General features: G+C 48.0%; 1 protein-coding gene across 1 annotated transcript in view; it reads right to left on the bottom strand.

Annotated features, from left to right (window-relative positions):
- Positions 1–19,310, bottom strand: part of FAM234B (family with sequence similarity 234 member B) — a 36,131-nt gene that overhangs the window by 2,770 nt on the left and 14,051 nt on the right. The window contains exons 3-12 of the mRNA XM_059935344.1: positions 19,137–19,235; positions 15,346–15,534; positions 13,715–13,845; positions 9,127–9,274; positions 8,657–8,798; positions 7,509–7,652; positions 7,268–7,349; positions 4,731–4,886; positions 2,183–2,300; positions 453–673 (exon numbers count right to left, since the gene is read on the bottom strand). Coding sequence (XP_059791327.1) covers positions 453–673; positions 2,183–2,300; positions 4,731–4,886; positions 7,268–7,349; positions 7,509–7,652; positions 8,657–8,798; positions 9,127–9,274; positions 13,715–13,845; positions 15,346–15,534; positions 19,137–19,235 — 1,430 coding nt within the window. The remainder of the gene's footprint in view (positions 1–452; positions 674–2,182; positions 2,301–4,730; positions 4,887–7,267; positions 7,350–7,508; positions 7,653–8,656; positions 8,799–9,126; positions 9,275–13,714; positions 13,846–15,345; positions 15,535–19,136; positions 19,236–19,310) is intronic.

Raw genomic sequence — 19,310 nt, 5'->3', positions numbered from 1 at the left:
CCTCCAGAAAGGCCCAGAGACTTTATCTTTTTCCATGATACACTCTTGAACATTGAACTAGACCGTAGTATTTTCAGAGGAGTGGGAGGGAGGGTTGCATCTTGAGCAAGATAATTCTTTGTGGTATGTAACTGCCACAAGCCCTGCACAATGCTGGCACAACGAGCCCTTACCCAGGAAAGGCCAGGAGTAACAGTAAAAGCCAGAAGCCCACACTTCCAAATGTCTCCTAAGAGAGATGGTACCATTTCCAGCTCAAAACAACTGAGTAGTAGTTCACGGTCATGAAGTACCCTTACAAAATAACACTGGTTGAAAATAATTGTTTCCTGATACCCGGCTACTCGAGAAGGCTCCCACTCCCCAAATCTTCTAAAGAGCAGACTCGGGGTTGGTAGTATGTGTCTTCAACCCTCAGTAGTAACCAAACATTTCTTTCACAAGCTCTTCACCTGGTAGGGAGAGTCAACGAACTTTATCCTAGAGAGGAATCTTCGCAGCTCCCCGCGGCCAATTTTGGGGGTGGTCTCCCTTAGCTGGACCACTTGGCCCTCCATCAGTGCCCACCGCAGACTAAGCTTGCTGACCACCAGGGGTGCTCGATGCCCTTCAGAGCTTGGCCCTGTTGTCCTGGTAACATAAAAGGCATCTTTCCAGAGGTCGTTGATCCCAACTGAGGAAAGACAAAAACAAGAGCAGTTAAAAAGGACAGAAAACTTCAGCTAACAGGAGAGTGGTTTGGTTCGGCAACTGGATTCATTCACTCATTTCCTCCTTCGCTAATTCATAGAAGTTTACTGGGCACCTGATCAACGCAAGGCACTGACTAGACAATGGGTACCCAGGGGTGCAAAGCAGCAAATTCTCAGCCTCTGTACCTGTGCTTCTCCGAAGCTATTTCTAAGAAAGCCCCAGATCAGGAAGTGAGAGGAATGGCCAACTGTGGCGACAACTTGGTAGAAAAGTGAGTACAACAAACTAGAAATTCTGAGAATTCCTAGACTGTCAGTACCTGGTGGCATAAGCTATGTACACAGCCAGTGTTTATTTTGCCTCATCTATAAACCAGGTATTGTAATAAAAATGGTCTCGATTCTTAATTACCATTACGTAACGTTCACTGAATAATAATTTATGCTACTATTGAAAAAGAGGTCATTTAGGTCCAGTCACAGGATTTTGCAAACTCACGCCTCCCCACCGCGGCCCTGCTGCGCACAAAGCCAGTGGGCAGGAGTGCCTGCAGGTTCCAGATGAGCTATTCTGCCCAGTGCAGCCCAGTGGGCCCACAGCCACAGCACCAACCTCACCTTCAAGGCAAACGAGTTTGTAAGGAGACAGCAAGTCTCTGAATGGCAAGGGAATATGGAAAAGAAGTGAAGAAAGGAACCATGGCCGGCCTGGCCGGCCCCAGCAGGACTGCAGACTCCCAGAGGCCAGTGTGGGACGGGACCCTCCAAGGAAGGGACCATCGGACGATCCCAGACCAGCTGCGGTGGCCGACTTTCCAGGGCTTTGCATTACAGGTCTCTAAGATGTGATCCCAGTTTTGCTCTGTGATATTATTTAGATGCACATATAAAGTAGAACACTTCCAAATGTTAACGGCGGTTATGAGCGGTCAGATTACGGGTGATTTTCCTTTTTCCCTTTTACTCCTGGCGCCAGTTTCTATGCGATGGTCATGTGCACTTTAGTCCAAAGAAAGTCTCTACTGAGCCTAAACGAATGCCCTGAGGAAACATCCTGCCTCTGCTTTATCCTTTGCGGTGAATTCCAGGTCCTAAGCTCCTACAAGGTCGAGAAACTAGTCTGATTTGTATTGCCAGCCCCGGGCACAGCGCCTGGTGTATGGCTGATGCTGAGCAAACACCTGCTGAAACATTAGCTCCGTGGACCCTTGGGGATGGGACAACACTGCCCCGCAGCTTCCAGCATGTTTGGAGGCTGGGGGTCCTCACCCCGTGAGCCGGGTGCTGCCCCCAGAGGGCGCTCTCAGGCGATGGCCCCGGGCACCAGGGCCACCAGGGGAAATGCGTGGGAGCAGCTCGGCACACGCGTCCTGCCGTCATCTGCAGGCACACACCCTCCCCTCGGTGGGACGACGGAGTCACCCTCACCACGGCCAGCACATCCCCTCCCCTCCTCTGTGTACACAGACCCCACCGTCCCCGGGACTTACCCTCTGAAGCTGTCACGGTGCCGGTGGCGTTGGCCAGATCCAGAAGAATGGAGGGGAAGGCTGGATGCAGGAGGTACAGGTGGTGAAGGCTGGGTGGCTCGGTTCCCGGGACGACATCCTGACAACAAGCAACAGTGAGAGCAAAGGTCAGTCCACACACCAGCGTACAATGTCACTCAGATGAAAGGGTGGTGGAGACGGTGGTGATCACTCATCCCCTGCAATCCCAACTATGAGGGTGTGTCTGAGAGAAACTCCCACATACGAGAGACATGTCATTTCAAAGAGCTGAAAACACTGATTAAACACTAACTTCTTCAAACCACTAGAGCTAGAAAATGCTTTCTCCCTCATGAGAAAAAGAAAGGAAGAAAGGAAATGGGCATGCCCCAGGAGAGAAACTGATGGGGGCCCTCGCAGTCTGGTGCCAATGGAGTATTAGGAACAAGTTCTTCCCCGACAGCAGGCAGGGGGCTTCGTGGAGGCAAAATCTGCATATAAAAAAAAATATTGAGCCAAAGACATTTGCTTTCACTGGATATTGAAGCCAATCGCAAGAGTCAGGCTAAAAAAAAATCACAAAGATCTTATCTGTTCCTGAAATAAACAGGAATGGACCAAACAGAACTCACTAATCGTAAAATAAAAATTCCAAGGCCTGAGTGTCAATCTCCTGACCCCCGACGGCAGAAAAAAATGCACATCAGGGACTTCCCTGATGGCACAGTGGTTGAGAATCCGCCTGCCCATGCAGAGGACATGGGTTCGAGCCCTGGGCCGGGAAGATCCCACATGCCACGGAACAACTAAGCCTGTGCGCCACAACTACTGAGCCCGCGCTCTAGAGCCCGCGAGCCACAACTACTGAGCCCGTGTGCCACATCTACTGAGCCCGCACGCCTAGAGCCCGTGCTCTCTAACAAAGAGAAGCCACCTCAGTGAGAAGTCCGCACACCACAATGAAGAGTAGCCCCCGCTCGACACAACTGAAGTGAGAGTGTCAGCCCTGCTTCCACACTGTCAGCAGGGGAGGGGACACGTGTGCGGGAAGCTCGCGGTGCGCTCCCACCACTGTCACAGGGCAGAAGAGGGCTTTCCCACACACCTCAGGGTCCCAGCACCAGCTCAGCTAACATGACAAGAAAATAGCCCAACTCCCTCCTCACTGCCTATGGCATGGTGCCCAAACTCCTTAGCGTGAAAACCAAGGTCTTATGCCTTTCAACCCCCATGTGCCTTCCTTAGCCTCCTACGATTATATGCCTATGCACCCCACGCTCCAAGAACGTCTGTGAAACAAGCACATGCTTCACTTGACTTTACCTGACCTTGGCCAATCTTATTCCCCCTTAGACGTCTTCCTCGTGAGCCCATTTCCACACATTAAAACACTTCTTGTCCGGAGGTCCCCAACTCGATGCCACCTCTTTCAAGAAAAGCTCCCTAATCGCCCCCAACAAAATGACTACCCCCCTCCCTTTGTGCTTCCATCTGAACTTCCTATGTGCACCTCTATTACAGCATTGGTAATATGCCTTTGTTTTGTGGTCATTTATAGACACTTACATTTGAGAGTCATCTGATCCGAGCCCCTCATTTTATTAAAGGAGGAAACCAGGAAGTTAAATGTTAGATAGATTGCCCACATTCACGTGTCAGGGAACCGCAGAGTTAGGACAACCATTTACGGAAATCTGATCCGAAAGCAAGGGACCATGTTAGCATCTTCATTAACGGATAAAGAGCATGGGGCCCAAAAAAGTTAAGTCCTAGAGCACAGGGCTGATGAACGCAGGACTCCCCCTCTGTCAGGCCACCCGATCGCCAGGGACCGTCCATCTTCTCCTGCAGCGGGCAGCACTCTTCCTAGTTTACCCCGAGGTCCCTGGCACACAGTAGGTGCTGGTCAGCTGTGTTTAACTGGACTCAATCAGGGTGAGTCTTACTCAAAATCCCCAGGCACCTTGTAGAGGTGGCCCCGTGCCCCCTCAACCCCGTTAAAGTGCTGCAGGACAGCATTTAAGACATTCTCAAACCTGCCTTCCGTGTATCGGAGCTTCTCTCCCGTGATCCCCCAGGTGAACCCTCACCTTCAGCCCAGCGTCCCCCCCCCCTCTGCTTTGCCACCCTGCGGCCCCGCCCATTTCCGAAATCTCAGCTTATTCACCTCAAAGCCCAGCCTCAGCCCCCATGAAACCCTCCCTGCCCACTGCAGACCAGGCATGGTTATTTCTCTTCAGCACCTGCAGCACATAGGAATCAGCTGTTAATATGAGTCTAGACTTCACCCTCTACCTACGCCTCCCACTGTCATGGAGCCAGTAGCTGGGAGCCGTTGTCAGCTTTCGCTGCTCAGCGCAAAGGCAGAGCAGACAGAGCACAGCTCAGAAGGAAGCAGGTTCCTGCCCTGCCCACCTGAGGGCTGTTTCGTCTCTACCCATAACTGCTTGGAAGCGCGGCTGGTCTAATAACACCTCCGGACCCAGTCAGCCCCGGGAGCTGCTGCCATCTGACGAAGCGACACAGGGGCCCTCCCAGGCTCACTCACAGGATTGGGCGATGCAGCTGACAGCCCTTCAGCCCAGAAGAGGAAGACAGACTTCTGGTCCACAGCGGCTGCTGAGGTGGCTGGGGTTTCTTCCATGTGACACGGAACGCTGTAACTCCAAGCGACCAGGCCAGAGGCCCCATCCACCACCATCACCTGCAGAAGAGAAGATGGTGAGTACAGGCCATCCTCAGAGAGACAGCGGAAAACACAGGCACACCCAAACAAAAACCCATGGACATGCAAATAACACATACATTAACAGGCGGAGCTTACCAGATGCAAACAACGGGGTGTTCAGAGAGCGTTAAATAGCAACTAGGCCCAGGACCCTAGATAGAGTCTAAAGGACTGCAGCCTTCCCAGGTGGGAAGGGACATTATAAATCATCTAGGCCTCCTCGCGTCCTCAGATGAGGGGATGGAGGCTCAGGGACAGGAAGTGACGCCGATTATTCTGCGTTCGGGACAGTCCTGGATGGAGCAACCATCCCACCGTGGAGGGGCTGAAACCCGACCCTCGTCCCTTCCCTCCAGCGATGCAGCTGCCACGATTACGGGGAACATGATTCGGCGACAGCTCTGTCCCGTCCCCCGAGCTAAAAGCTTTACAAGTTTGACTCTGTCCTGTGCGTCCTGGCAGGTGCAGCTCAGCCCAAAGGGAGTCTCAAATTTAAAAGAGCATAGTCTGAACAGGCACAAAAACATAAAATTAAGAGAAAAATTCACTCCTTAGTTGCATCTCTCAAGGGATAATTAAGGGGATTAGATTTATAATCCCCGGCAACACTTGTATCTCCTGTCACCCCAAATACCTCACACCGCACAGTTCTAGAACAAAACAGCCTCTCCTTTGCCAAAATCCCCGAGAAACTCCCCCATCACCTCCAGCCCCAGCATCTCCACGGCCTCTGTCCTCAGTGTCTCTGCCCTGCACCTCCTTCGACAATCCCTTCCCTGCGCCCCCAGCGTCCTGGGCCTGCCGTTCTCTGCCCAGGATCAGACTCTGCTTCGCCGAGAGCAAGCAGAGAGGAAGCAGGTTAGCAGCCCAAGATTCCCTTCATTAGTCTCGGGGAGAAAAGAAGTCTAGAGACACTGCACTAAAACACTTTAGCCAGTGACACGTATTATTCCATTTAACTGTCACGACAACCCTATGAAGGCAAGTGGTCTTATTACTCCCGTTTCACAGATGCAGAAACTACAGCTGGGTGAGACTGTGTCATCTGCCCAAGGTCACCAATAAGTCAGGGACTAAACCCCTTTTGTACCCTTCTTCCTTCATCCTGCTGGGAAAGCCAACGGACATGTCAGTCTCTACCTGAATTACCTTTGAAACACACTCAGACACTGCTTCCTTCCTGTCTAGCACTGCTGGAAGACTCTCCCCGAAGTGGTACTTGTGTACTCGGATCTGTCCCCTACCCATGACTAAATAACCCTAGGCTCTACGCCTCATCTGAATTCCGCAGCCTGGCTTTCAGGCCCTCCACCAGCTGAGCGCGTCCTGACCGCTCTGTTAGGAAGGCCCCTCTGCCCAGCCTCCTATATCCATCCAGCAAACCTCTTCCCTGCTCTCGTGACTCTGCACATCTAACCCCCAACCGATGGGAAGCATCTCTTGACACCCTTCACTCCATCTGCTCCCCACGTCCCTGTGGCATCGTGCGAACTTCCGTTCCAGCACTTACCACGACATACGAGGTACAGGCACCCCGGTGACTGAACCACACGAGGCAGTGGCTTGTTCCCATTGACGCTGTGTCTCCACAGCCATCATCTGCGCACCTGGCACAGAACCTGGCATACATGAGAGGCAGTGATTAAGTGTTTGTTGAAGTCACTCTCAGGGAACAGGGTACAATCGTATATAAATACATATTTCACGCTGAAGATAAACCAAAACGCTCAGTCGATTATAAAAAAAAGGAAATTTTAAAAACTCGAATTCCACCTGTAATGTTAAAGGAATGAAAACTGTCTATCCAGTCATTAAATCCTCACAATATACAACTTGACATAAAATCAGAACGACCTATTTGTGTCCTTGGAACACACCTTACCGTCTATCTCAGGGAGCTGGAGCTCCTGCCCCTGCCTGCCTGACCACCCTCCTCTAGAAACGCAGTTCAGCGGCAAGGCTCTGCTCACCTTTTCCGCCTTCATGAAGTCCTCCGTAACAGCCCAGCCACCCCGGCTAGCCCACCTTCTGTGAAATCTAAGAGTATGTGTACTGAAGTAGTACATTTATGTATACCTGCCTTTCCCCATCAAGAGACTTCAGAAGGCTCCTGTACATTGAGAATCCAGAAGGAACTCCTGCATAGGAAGGAGGGCAGCTAGAAAAGCTTCTGATGCTGTAGAGTTTAGCACTGCATTGTGACTTTTCATTTTATCCATTCAGCTAGACTTGGAGCTCTTTGAAGGAAGAGACCATATTTTAGGTTCTTTTTATTTCTCACGATGCCTAGCGCAGGGCTGGACACCAAGTTTACACTGGATATATGTTTTGACTGATCTGGAGTCCCCAGGTTTTACCTTTTTCATCCCAACTCCATTCGGTATCTGCAGGAGGAAGTCTAACGTCTCATCATCCGTGAAATACCCAGGAGTAGGCTGGCTGCAAGTGAGAACAACGTGAGTGATTAGAAGTAAAGGAGAAAAAGAGGAGACCCTAACTCCTTCCCGCCCCCTTCCCTTGCACTAGCCCCAGATATCAAGCAATCATTCCGGGCGATTTTGAAACGCGGGCAAGTGGAACAGAAAGCACACTGCCCACCTGCGCAGGCCTTGGAGGCTCAAGGTCCAGGAAGGTGTGAGATTTTGCCCCTGAAGCAGGACGAGGCCTTGTCTGGTTGTGATCAGGAGGTTGCTGCTGTTGGAATCCGGCACCTTCACCACCTGGAGGAGCTCCACCCCATCACTGCGTTAAACAAGACCCCGACAGTTAGCCTCAGGCTTGGATGAGATTCCTGCCCTGCTTATTTTGGCTCTTCCTCTCGGCGTACGTGTTTGTATAGACCCTCGCATTTGTCTTCCACCAGTGTCTTGTCAAGCAGGGCACTCTGCAATTGCAGTTGAATCTCCTTTTCTTGGTTTCTTTAGAAACCAAGGAGCCCTAGAAAATTCAGGCAAGTTCAGAAGGAACTGACAGGAGAAGTGCATCTCACGCTGGATGCTCTGGGAAACAGAACAGAGCTGAGGACAGTGGCAGGGAAGGAGACGGAGGTCGGGACAGGATGCTTGAAACTGTCATTCAGCTCGGACAGCTGCTCACGCCATACACTTCATCCAATTACTTCTCCCTCTGTACAACCGGGACTACTCTAACATCTGTCAAATGCACTGACACAATGCGATACTGCCTAAGAAAATGCTAGAAAATGATTTGAAGCTTCTGGGAGGAAAAGAACGAAGACAATTATTACCCAGGCCTGGGGTGAAATGAGTAGAATCCACGGTAGATAACAAACAACATGCTTTTAGTTAAGAAATAAACAAGAAAAAAAAAAATAAGATTTCATGGATGCTGCCCTTGCTTCTGCCAAAGTGATTTTTCAACTAAGAGAAAAATACGGGCGAAGAGCAAGGCCGATCCTTCCGCACCGTTTTACAAGCAGTTGTGTTAAATCAATCTACCTCCCTACCTGAGGTTCCCCAGTCTCACCCTGCCCTGCTCTGACTGCCACGCCAAACGAATATCCTTCTTCGCCGCCTACGTGCGAAGTGATCACACGCCACGGGCACCCACACGTAGACGTCAACGCTTTATGTCACCAAGAGAAGAGCACTTGTAACTCCCCTTAACCAGATCAGAAGGTGGTATATGAAGGCCAGCACTGTTTTCCCCCCCAAACCTCTGCCCACGTGTTCACCAGCCCAGCCAATGACTTGGTCTCACTGTGACGGGGCCAGATCGCTGCCCACCTGTAAATGTCAATGAGCTCTGACAGGTTGATGGATCTCCGCCTCTCCCACTCAGGCTCGTCTATCTGCAGGGAAGGTGGTAAGCTGTCTCGATTTTGGGCCTGAACAAAAATGTCCCGCAGGGCGACAGCCTGGATATTTCCTAGCAGCACAGAAGAACCAACACGGAGAAGGTGAACTTTACAGCACTTTTCCAGGGTGAGGATGGGAGCGAGAGACCCAGAGCCTGGGCAGGTGGATGGGTCCAACACAGCCCGCCCGGCCCAGAAGGGAACGAGTGGGGGGGATGGGCAGAGCTTCTCGTTGGAGAAGAGTGAGTGCCCTGCGGCAGGGGGCCCGGGCAGAGGAGGTGACAGAGGGCTGGTGCCAGTGACTCGAGGCTTTCTGACTCCAGGCTTTCTCTTCGTCACACAGGGAGGCCTCACCGTACACCCATGGGGACAGTAGCAAAAATGAGCCTTGCTTCTTACCAAAGCCAAACAGGATGTAGGCAGCCCCGCTGGTGGTGATGTAAACCTGAGGGCCGATCAGGTTCCCCACTCCCACGATGTTGTACTTCACGGGTCGGCCCACGGGACTCCCTGTCCGGCCAGACACCAGCAGAAAGCACAGATCTGGCTGACGAAGTGAAAGACGGGGGTTGAGTCCATAGAAGACTTATCGTTTCCGAATCAAATCGTTTCTCTAGATAGTCATTGCTTCCTCATTAGCTAAGAGGTCAGAAACACCTCCCAAAGTTGGAAAGCCCAAAGCCAAGCCCACTTCGTTCTACTTCCCTGGAAGTTAGAAAGTGGGGCAAATGCCCCATTCCCTTGTTAGATGGTAGCTCGGGCAAGTTCTCCGAAGCACAGCTGTTGCTGACAAGCAGTCTCCTGAGGCAAAGAACTCTAGCCTAGAGCTAAACAGAGTAGAGCCGACCCCCGGTCTCTACCCCCACACCCAGAAATCCCCAGTAACATTTGGTCCCAGGAGAATCAGCGCAAGCAGTGTGCTCCCATCATGACATACACATCTGGCCTGGCCACTATCAACCTCACCATCAAGCAGAGATCAGCAAACCTTTTCTGTGAAGTGCCAGACAGTAAGTATTTTACGTTTTGCCAGCCAGATGGTTTCCGTAGCAGCTACTCCACTCTGCCACTCGAGCGTGAGAGCAGCCATAGATAATACATGAATGAGCAGGCGTGACTGCGTCCCAATAAAACTTTATGAAAACAAACTGCAGGCCATAGTTTGCCAACCCCTGCGCTGGAGGATTTTCTTTTGGGAATAGAGTCACTGGTTGGGAAATATAAGGACTACATCGATATCTTGACTTCAGTAAAGCTTTTGACAGAGTTTATCATCATGGATTCTTATGGACAAGATAAAGAAATGTGGTTCTCAGTGTACCCCGAGAAAGGGCCAATGCCAACCCAGAGGGAGGTTTCAGTGGAATGTCACAGCACCCAGCTATTATCTCATTCCTATTCATCATTCTTATCAAAGACCTGAATGAACAGAATTCAAGTTTATCACAAAGCTGAGAGCGATAGGTAATATGCTGTTTGATTGATAAACTCAAAATTCCAGAAAGTCTTAGACTAGAAGATGGGTCAAAATCTGGAAGAAAAGATTAGGCCATTAATTAAGACGTGGGTATTTTATGGTAACAAGACTTATCGTGGTGATCATTTTGAAATGTATAGAAATAACAAATCAGTAAGTTGTTCACCAGGAACTAACACAGTGTTGTAGGTCAGTTATACTTCAAAAACAAATAAACTCATAGAAAAAGAGATAAGATTTGTGGTTACTAGAGGGAGGGGGGGTAGGAGGGAGGATTGGATGAAGGCAGTCAAAAGGTACAAACTTCCACTTATAAGATAAATAAGTACTAGGGATACAATGCACAACATGATAAACATAATTAACACTGCTGTACATTATATACAAAAGTTAAGAGAGTAAATCCTAAGAGTTCTCATCACAAGGAAAAATTTTTTTCTATTTCTTTAATTTTGTATCAATACGAGATAATGGATGTTCACTAAACTTACTGTGGTCATCATTTCATGACGTATGTAAGTCAGATCATTATGCTGTACACCTTAAACTTATACAGTGCTGTATGCCAATTATATCTCAATAAAACTGGAAGAAAAAAAATGAAAGAAGTAGGGAAAAAAGACGTGGGTATTTTAACGGGTTATAAACAAAAACTGATTCTTAGAAAGGCTATCACAGCCTTTGGCTGCACTTATAGATATACAGAGTCTATATCAAAAGAAGCAACAATTTCCTTATGTTGATATAACTGGTTATATTACAAATAGAATACTGTTTTCATTTATGGGTACCATATTATAAAAGAGATATGGACAAAGTATAGTGAAAAAAGAAAGACATCAAGAAAGAGAGGGGTCTGGATCATTTTGCATGAGGAACAGTATGAGAAATTGGGACTGTTTAGCCTTGAGAATAGCAGGCTTTAGAGGGACCAGGCTTCCAGCAAAAGGGCTTTCATGTAGAAAGAGGATTAGATTCATTCAGAGTATTCTATGGAGCTGAAGCCGGCACCATGAATGGAAGCTATGAGAAAGCAGATTTCTCACCAATAAGAATTTTCTAGAGTGGGCCAAGAACAAAATGGACTGCCTCACAAATGCACACTATTGCCATCAGCCTGAGGACTCAGAGGGAATGGGTGCCAATGTATCTGGAACAGTGTATCAGCGACTGGAGCACAGTGTGCGGGGGTTAACTTCACGGCCTCTGAGGTCCCTTCCCACTGACATGCTAGCCCAGATCTGTCCTCTAACCCCAACCGTGTCTAGGTGTCCCAGGCCTGCCTCACTCCAGCCCCAGATCTAAGAATGCCACCCCTCTGTATCATAGGCCTAATACCTCTCACTCCTCCTACCACATCTGCTGCTCGGAGCAGACACGTCCCTCAGGTTCTTTTTTTGCTGGTATAGAGGTCAGAAAAGTCAGTATGAAGATGAAGCCACTGCTCTGAACCCACCACTTCTCCTATGTCTTGCTATGCTTCTGCTAACAACCATAATTCCTTTAAAAAGAAACTCCCCTATGTGTAGTGAGGTGGATGAACCTAGGTTCTGTCATACAGAGTGAAGTAAGTCAGAAAGAGAAAAACAAATACCGTATGCTAACACATATATATGGAATCTTAAAAAAAAAAAAAAAAAAGGTTCTGAAGAACCTGGGGGCAGGACAGGAATAAAGACGCAGACGTAGAGAATGGACTTGAGGACACGGGGAGGGGGAAGGGTAAGCTGGGACGAAGTGAGAGAGTGGCATGGACATATATACACTACCAAATGTAAAGCAGATAGCTAGTGGGAAGCAGCCGCATAGCACAGGGAGATCAGCTCAGTGCTTTGTGACCACCTGGAGGGGTGGGATAGGGAGGGTGGGAGGGAGGGAGACGCAAGAGGGAGGGGATATGGGGATATATGTATATATATAGCTGATTCACTTTGTTATACAGCAGAAACTAACACACTATTGTAAAGCAATTATACTCCAATAAAGATTAAAAAAAACCCAATAACCTATATGGGAAAAGAATCTGAAAAAGAATGGATATAATATATATGTATCACTGAATCACTCTGCTGTACACCTGAAACTAACACAACATTGGAGATGAACTATACTCCAATATAAAATAAAATTAAATTAAAAAAAAAAAAAAGAAACTCCCCATACTTTCCACTTTAGGACCTTCTGAGAATCACTCCCTGATGGATGTAATCATTAAAATGTTCCCTACTCCCAGGTCTCTTTATTCACAGTGACTGGAATGAAAAAAGATTATGTGAAGAATTCCTGACATTTTGGTTCAGTCTACTTTGAGACCAGCTGAAGAAAAACAAACAGAAAGGACCCCTAAAAGCGACTAGCCTTCGGAAATATCCCTCACTATCTATCTTCTTTTCTCTCACCTCACAAACGTAAAGTATCGTCTGAGGCACTAGAGCAGGGCTCCTGAAACTTGTGACTGGTGGAGTACTCTGAGTTAGTTCACGGTGCTCTTAACAGAAAACCGTAAAGTACTGATAGATTTAATTCCATTCTAAATAATTTTACTGGCAGATTTTGTAACTCCATTCCATATATACATTACAAAAATCACAACAAGGTCTAGTAAAATTAAAATCAGCTATCAAATGAGGCACAACGATCGATAGCCACATTTTCCCACAGATATTCCTCACTGACTGCTGTCCACGAGCCTTTCCTGGCAGACTCACACTAGATAGTCTGAGAAAAAGTCTAAGAGAAAGTCTGACAGGAGCTCTGAGAAAAGCTTCAGGAATAAAAACTTAAAATTGAGATAATTCTATCCATTAATATATTCTTTCCTGTGATTTACGGAGAAAAAAAAAACTACTATTATTTTATCTGTGCAGAGAATAACTAGTTCCAGGTCACTGGAGTTCCAGCAAAGCATAATTGAGAAGCATAATTTAGGGACCACCGTACCAGAACCAAAGTCTGCAGGCACAGCTTAAACGACAACTCTTTCTTTGGTTGCTGTTGTTATTACTTGTTTGACTTACAATTTTTTTCTATGTATATCTTATGAGCTTTCTATCTGTCTGTCTCATTGTTTTATAGTTGCAATAAAAGTTAAATATACATAGTAAAATCAACAATATGTACACTTGGTGAAAAACAGGCACCACTCTGGGCATTTCATATATGTTAGTTCTAATGTTCATAACCATCCTGCAAGTAGAATAACATCCCCGCTTTACATACGAAGTAACCAGGGCTGGGATAGGCTCTGTGGTTTGCCCAAGGCCACAGGGCAGTAGAGCAGGAATTCAAACATAGACCTATCTGGCTCCCAAGCTCTGCCATGTCGGTCAATGGGACCTGGAAAATGGGTTCATAATGGTAATCTATTCACTTAATCTCACAAGAATTTATTTAAACCTAAGCCCTTGTAATGAGAAGGTTTCAAGCAGCATTTCTAATAATGATACTAGGAAACGACCAAAGTTGACACTTGCCCTGTAAGAGACAAGGACCACCTAACATGGCGCATACCTGCAATTCCCCAATGGCCAGAACTGCGAGATCTCTAATGCCATCTTCATCCAGGTCTGGCAGCACCACGCCTGGGGCAGCCAGGGTACCGTTGGATAAGTAGTGTGGGTCTAAAGTCCAAATGGCTTTCCCTGGGGAAAGATAAGTACACTCATCACAATTAGGGATTTCTGCCTCTGCAAAAGGCAGATGCAATGCTCCCAGGCCAGAAAAGAGACTCAACAGGCTGAATGACAGACAGCAACTCCTACACACTTTTTCCTTTCGTTTTTATCTTACTGGGGAGAAATGGAGCAGGGAGTATGCACTGAAATCCTCAAGTATCTGGCTAACAAGCCCATATAATAACTTCACACCTGGATTTTTTAGGTAACATGGACATGCTGAAGACTCTCTAAGAAAGAAGAGCCCAGTTGTCTGGGATGGAGGAATTGATCTGTTAGAGATGATTCCAACTCCTAAGGAACCATCCAGGGGCAGCCAAACAGAAGCCCAACTCACTCCTTCTACCATGTGTTCATATAAGTAGAGAAATCATAAAAGGTTTTCAAGATGAATTCATTGCTAGAGTTAACTCACACGCAAATTTTTTTCACTCAGAAGAACCCCACTCCCAAACTCCAACCTTTACAACTAGGAAGGAGGCTATTTTACTCAGCTTCACTCAAGTCGAAGGTTAACGAGCATACTGGAAGTATAAGACTCTGTAACGAGCCTTCATTATATTTGATTCTCTTCCATTCCTTTTGTCACATATGTCTGAATGTGATAAAAAGATAAAAGAGGCCAAATCAACATGCCTCCACAAACCTTAGTTTCTTCACTGGCATATTTTTCAGTGGTTAATGCCCAAGTTTACATGTGAACACTTGTATGTCAAATATTGAATACAAAGAGAAAAAGCTCCATGGTCTTCTATACAAAGAACAGAGAAGGGAGATTACTTAGAAACTGAAAGCCTTGGGATAGGTTCTGTTTGGATGACTGAGTTTAGCCCCATCCTATCACCAAACAGGCTGAACCATGGATCTATTACTCACTCTGCTCAAACCCTTTCTCCTTATTTCCCTTAATATCCACCTTGCGGAGCAGGAAATCAGACCTCCCACCATGGGAGAGTGCAACGGTCCCTTCCCTACCAGACTGTTCTAACCTGAGATTAGGCCTCCCAGGAACAGGGATCTCTCATGGTCAGTGATCTTTTTTTTTTTTTTTTTTTAATTTATTTATTTTTGGCTGTGTTGGGTCTTTGTTGCTGCACGCGGGCTTTTCTCTAGTTGCAGCGAGCAGGGGCTACTCTTTTTTTTTTTTTTTTTTTTTTTTTTTGCTACTCTTCATTGCGGTGCGCAGGCTTCTCATTGCAGTGGCTTCTCTTGTTGCGGAGCACGGGCTCTAGACACGCGGGCCTCAGTAGCTGCAGCACGCGGACTCAGTAGTTGTGGCACACGGGCTCAGTAGCTGTGGCTCGGGGGCTCTAGAGCGCAGGCTCAGTGGTTGTGGCTCACGGGCTTAGTTGCTCCGCGGCATGTGGGATCTTCCCGGACCAGGCAAGAACCTGTGTCCCCTACATTGGCAGGCAGATTCTCAACCACTGTGCCACCAGCGAAGCCCCCGCAGTCAGTGATGTTTACCTGATGTCGCGTTGAATGCGCTGAGCATCTTGTGTGTCCCCGTCACAAGGCAGATGGTTTCGGCCACTCTCCCTGGCATTAAATCCAGACAGGTAATATCTCGGGCCTCCTCGGGGAGGGGACTAGACCAGAGCGTACTGCCATTCATCCCCGAAAGGCACACGAGGACAGCAGGTGGCCTTGAGACACCTAAAAGCACACAAGAGACAAGAAAGGGCAGGAGGCAGAGGAGATAAGAGGGAGAGATGAGCGGGGGGCTAGAAAACCAAAAGGAAATAGAGGTAAGGCAGCAACTCAGACCTGTGTGCTCAGCTCCCTCCTGTATTTCTGGCAACAAGGTCTGCAAACAGAGTACCTGTCACATCTGTTCAACACATCTCTCATGTAAGACGACATCCTCCAGGCAACCCGTGTGCACCTCTACTCTCCCAACACACTTGTTGACGTGTCTGTCATCTCAGCCCTCGCTAAACAGGGATATCCTTAAGGGTAAAGCCTGTCACGTTCATTTCTGCATCCTCAGTGCTTTGCAAAGCGCCGAGCATATCTAGCAGCCAAGTGCTTTCTGAATAAAAGGAGCAAAATCAAGAATATGGAAAAGGAGTGATTGGAAACAAACAAACAAAAAAAACAGGAGGCACAGCTAGGCTCAGAAAATTGACACTGATCTAGAATATGTATAGAGCAGGAAGCAAAGTACCTGAATTCTAATCATCGCCAGCAAATGCTCCCTGAGAGCAGAAAACAATCTCTTTAAAAAATAAACCTGGGGAATAAAAAAGGTCATGAAGAACCTAAGGGCAAGACGGGAATAAAGACACAGACCTACCACAGAATGGACTTGAGGATATGGGGAGGGGGAAGGGTAAGCTGGGACAAAGTGAGAGAGTGGCATAGACATATATACACTACCAAATGTAAAATAGATAGCTAGTGGGAAGCAGCCAAATAGATAGCTAGTGGGAAGCAGCCGTATAGCACAGGGAGATCAGCTCGATGCTTTGTGACCACCTAGAGGGGTGGGATGGGGGGGTGGGATAGGGAGGGTGGGAGGGAGGGAGACGCAAGAGGGACGAGATATGGGAACATATGTATACGTATAACTGATTCACTTTGCAGAAACTAACACACCATTGTAAAGCAATTATGCGCCAATAAAGATGTTAAAATAAATAAATAAATAAAATAAAATAAAATAAACCTGGGGACTTCCCTGGCGGTCCAGCGGTTATGACTCCACACTTCCAATGCAGCGGGCACGGGTTCGATCCCTAGTCGGGGAATTAAGATCCCACAAGCCGAGTGGCACGGCCAAAAAGTGAAACAAACAAACAAAAAACCCTGAAGATTATACTTAGCAAAGATCAGGAGGTCCTCCTGGTCTAGTTCCAGGGAATCAGCTGATCTGGCCCCAGCCAAGAAAGAATACTTGGGCAAACTCACTACCTAGCTGGCAAAGGATTCGAGCAGCTCAGCTCTTTAACAATCCTTTATGGCACTCAATTAACCTATCAGAATAATAACTTTCTCTCTTGCCAGTTTCACATTCACTTTCAGGATAGGGATACGGCCCACCTCACACACTTCCACTTTTCACTTCTAGCAACAGCTAATAAGGATAAGGACATGTAGGCTTTAAAGCTTCACTGTACCTATTCCTCAGAACTGCTAATTAAACATACAACCCAAAAACAAGTGACAAACTGGCTCGCCCTTTCAGACCTTGTTGCCAGAAGCAGCGGTTTACATGACAAATCTCAGCCATGTATGTTACCCCCCGGACTTCCCAGGGATGTTCTGATTAATAGACTGTGCTCTCCTTCCTCCTTCATGACCCTATCGACTCCACATCAATTGCGTGACTCGTCTTTTTCCCGGTGGTGATGCGTCATCCCTTTCCCTTCACACCACGACTCCTTGAGGCAGAGACCACACTCCTCTCGTTTAGCTCAAAAGAAGCAGTGCAGCTCTATGTGAGGTGCGCAGCAGTTGTTGGATGAATGAACAAATGAACAAACAAGTAAGAAACACAATCCCCCTCATGTTCAGTGGCACAGATCTTTGAACCCACTGGCTGGGGTTATGGGCACAGCAGTTTGACGTAAGGGTCAAGGGCAGGAACTCCAGAGTCTCCCGGCTACACCATTTGGATCCCAGCTCTGCCACTACCTGCTGTGAGACTGATCAAGTTCCTTAACCTCACTACCCCTCAGTTTCCCCAACTGCAAACGGGGATAATAATATTAGTCCACATTATAGGTACATTGAGGGATAAATTCATTCATAATATGTCATGTACTTACAACAGTGCATAGTACATACAAAGTACCATGTGTGTGTTAGCGCTACTATTATTTTTATAATCTATAACCAAGTCAGGCTGGTCCATATTGTGTCCAAACCCATGGCCTTGCCATCATGAGTCCTGGTATGTAGCAAACCATGTAAAATACCAAATGACTGGAAAAAATCTCTAAAAGTGGATGGGGGAAATTTTTACTTCAAAGGCTAATGAGGCAGAAAGAAAACATAATTAAGGTTGAATCATATAAAAGTCAATTTCTAGGCTGGAGCTTCTTCCCATAAACAAATCTATGCCCAAATTGCTTCTGCATATTACACAAGCCCCAGAAAGGTATTTCTAATAACATCAGAGAGGCATGCAGCCTAGAATTCTCTATAACACACCTAAATGTTTATTCCAAGGCCTGAATGGTTAAAAAACAATTGGTAGGGCATCCTCAGCCTCAAACCAGAGTTCCTGTATCAGTTTACAGACTTCAGTTCGAATCCACTTAAATGGAGGCTCCAGGACAAACCAAAAGCCCCCATGTACCTATAATGAAAATGCAACTTTTTTGTTGTTGTTGTTGCAGTTGACATGTATCAGCTGGGGTCCCAAAAAAAAACCCAGCTCACTCAATTAGGGTAAGTTGTGGAGGTTTAATAAACAGACTGTTTACAAAGATGTGGTCAAGGTGTAGGGAAACCACAAGAGATAGTACAGCCCCTCAGAACCGTGGCCACGCCCAGGCCCAAAGAGACAGGGGGAGGAAGCGTTTCCTGGAATGCAGAAAAAGAAAGTCCTGTAAGAGGACCACCTTGAGAGAGGCTGTGACCTCTGATCAAGGATGTGGCCAGCCTGAGGTGGCCCGGGCAGAGGGGAGCCAGGGCAATAAATACCCTCTGGTCACTCTCTTCCTCTCCTCCAGCTTCTGGCCTGTGCTCCCCATTGGCCAAACCCAGTGGAAGTCTGCAGGCCTGGGACCTGACGCAACGCGTCCGGGTCAGCCTCCCGTCCCGCGGAGAGCACGATGGAGAGCAGAGACGGAAGAGCAAACAGACGGGGTCAAAGGAGAACACCCAGCCAAGAGGTATGTGTACAAAGATATGTTAGAACGTGAGCAAACGCTTTCCGCCAGGGAGGGGAAGGTAGATAGAGTCTGTGTTTATCATCATCTAAGAGGCCAGGGAGAACCGACTCGGAGAAAACTCAAGCAGCCTAGGTGCTGGTGCTGTTCAGGGCAGGCGTGCGGCCGTGGAACCTCCTCCCTGGGTCTCAGGTGGGTCCTTGGACCGGGGCGCCCTCCAGCTCGCATGCTCTGTGATTCCCTGAACCAGGCGTTACGCACGTGCAGGAGCCCCCGACGAGGCCCGTCGTGTGGGCCAGATCCCCGAGGGCTTTCTCCTCACTGAAGCCCGTGCAGGAGGCGGCCCCAGCGCCTCCCCTTAGCTCACACCCTCCACTCAACCGGCCTCTCCCGCCGAGGCCTCCAAAGGCACCCTCTTACCAGCGGTGCTCCCGTTCCCTGACGTCACGAAGGAGAGGAGCACGTCACGCAGGCCGTCCCCGTTCACGTCCGCCAGGTCCAGCGGAGACAGGTCCCCACCTGATGGACACATGAGAAACACAGGGTCCTCAGCAAGTTGCACACACCAGCTCCCTGCTCCAGGCTGGAAAGGGA

This window comes from Balaenoptera ricei, chromosome 10 (genome assembly GCF_028023285.1).
Source record: "Balaenoptera ricei isolate mBalRic1 chromosome 10, mBalRic1.hap2, whole genome shotgun sequence".
Lineage (NCBI taxonomy): Eukaryota > Metazoa > Chordata > Mammalia > Artiodactyla > Balaenopteridae > Balaenoptera > Balaenoptera ricei.
This window is presented reverse-complemented; position numbering and strand designations above follow the sequence as displayed.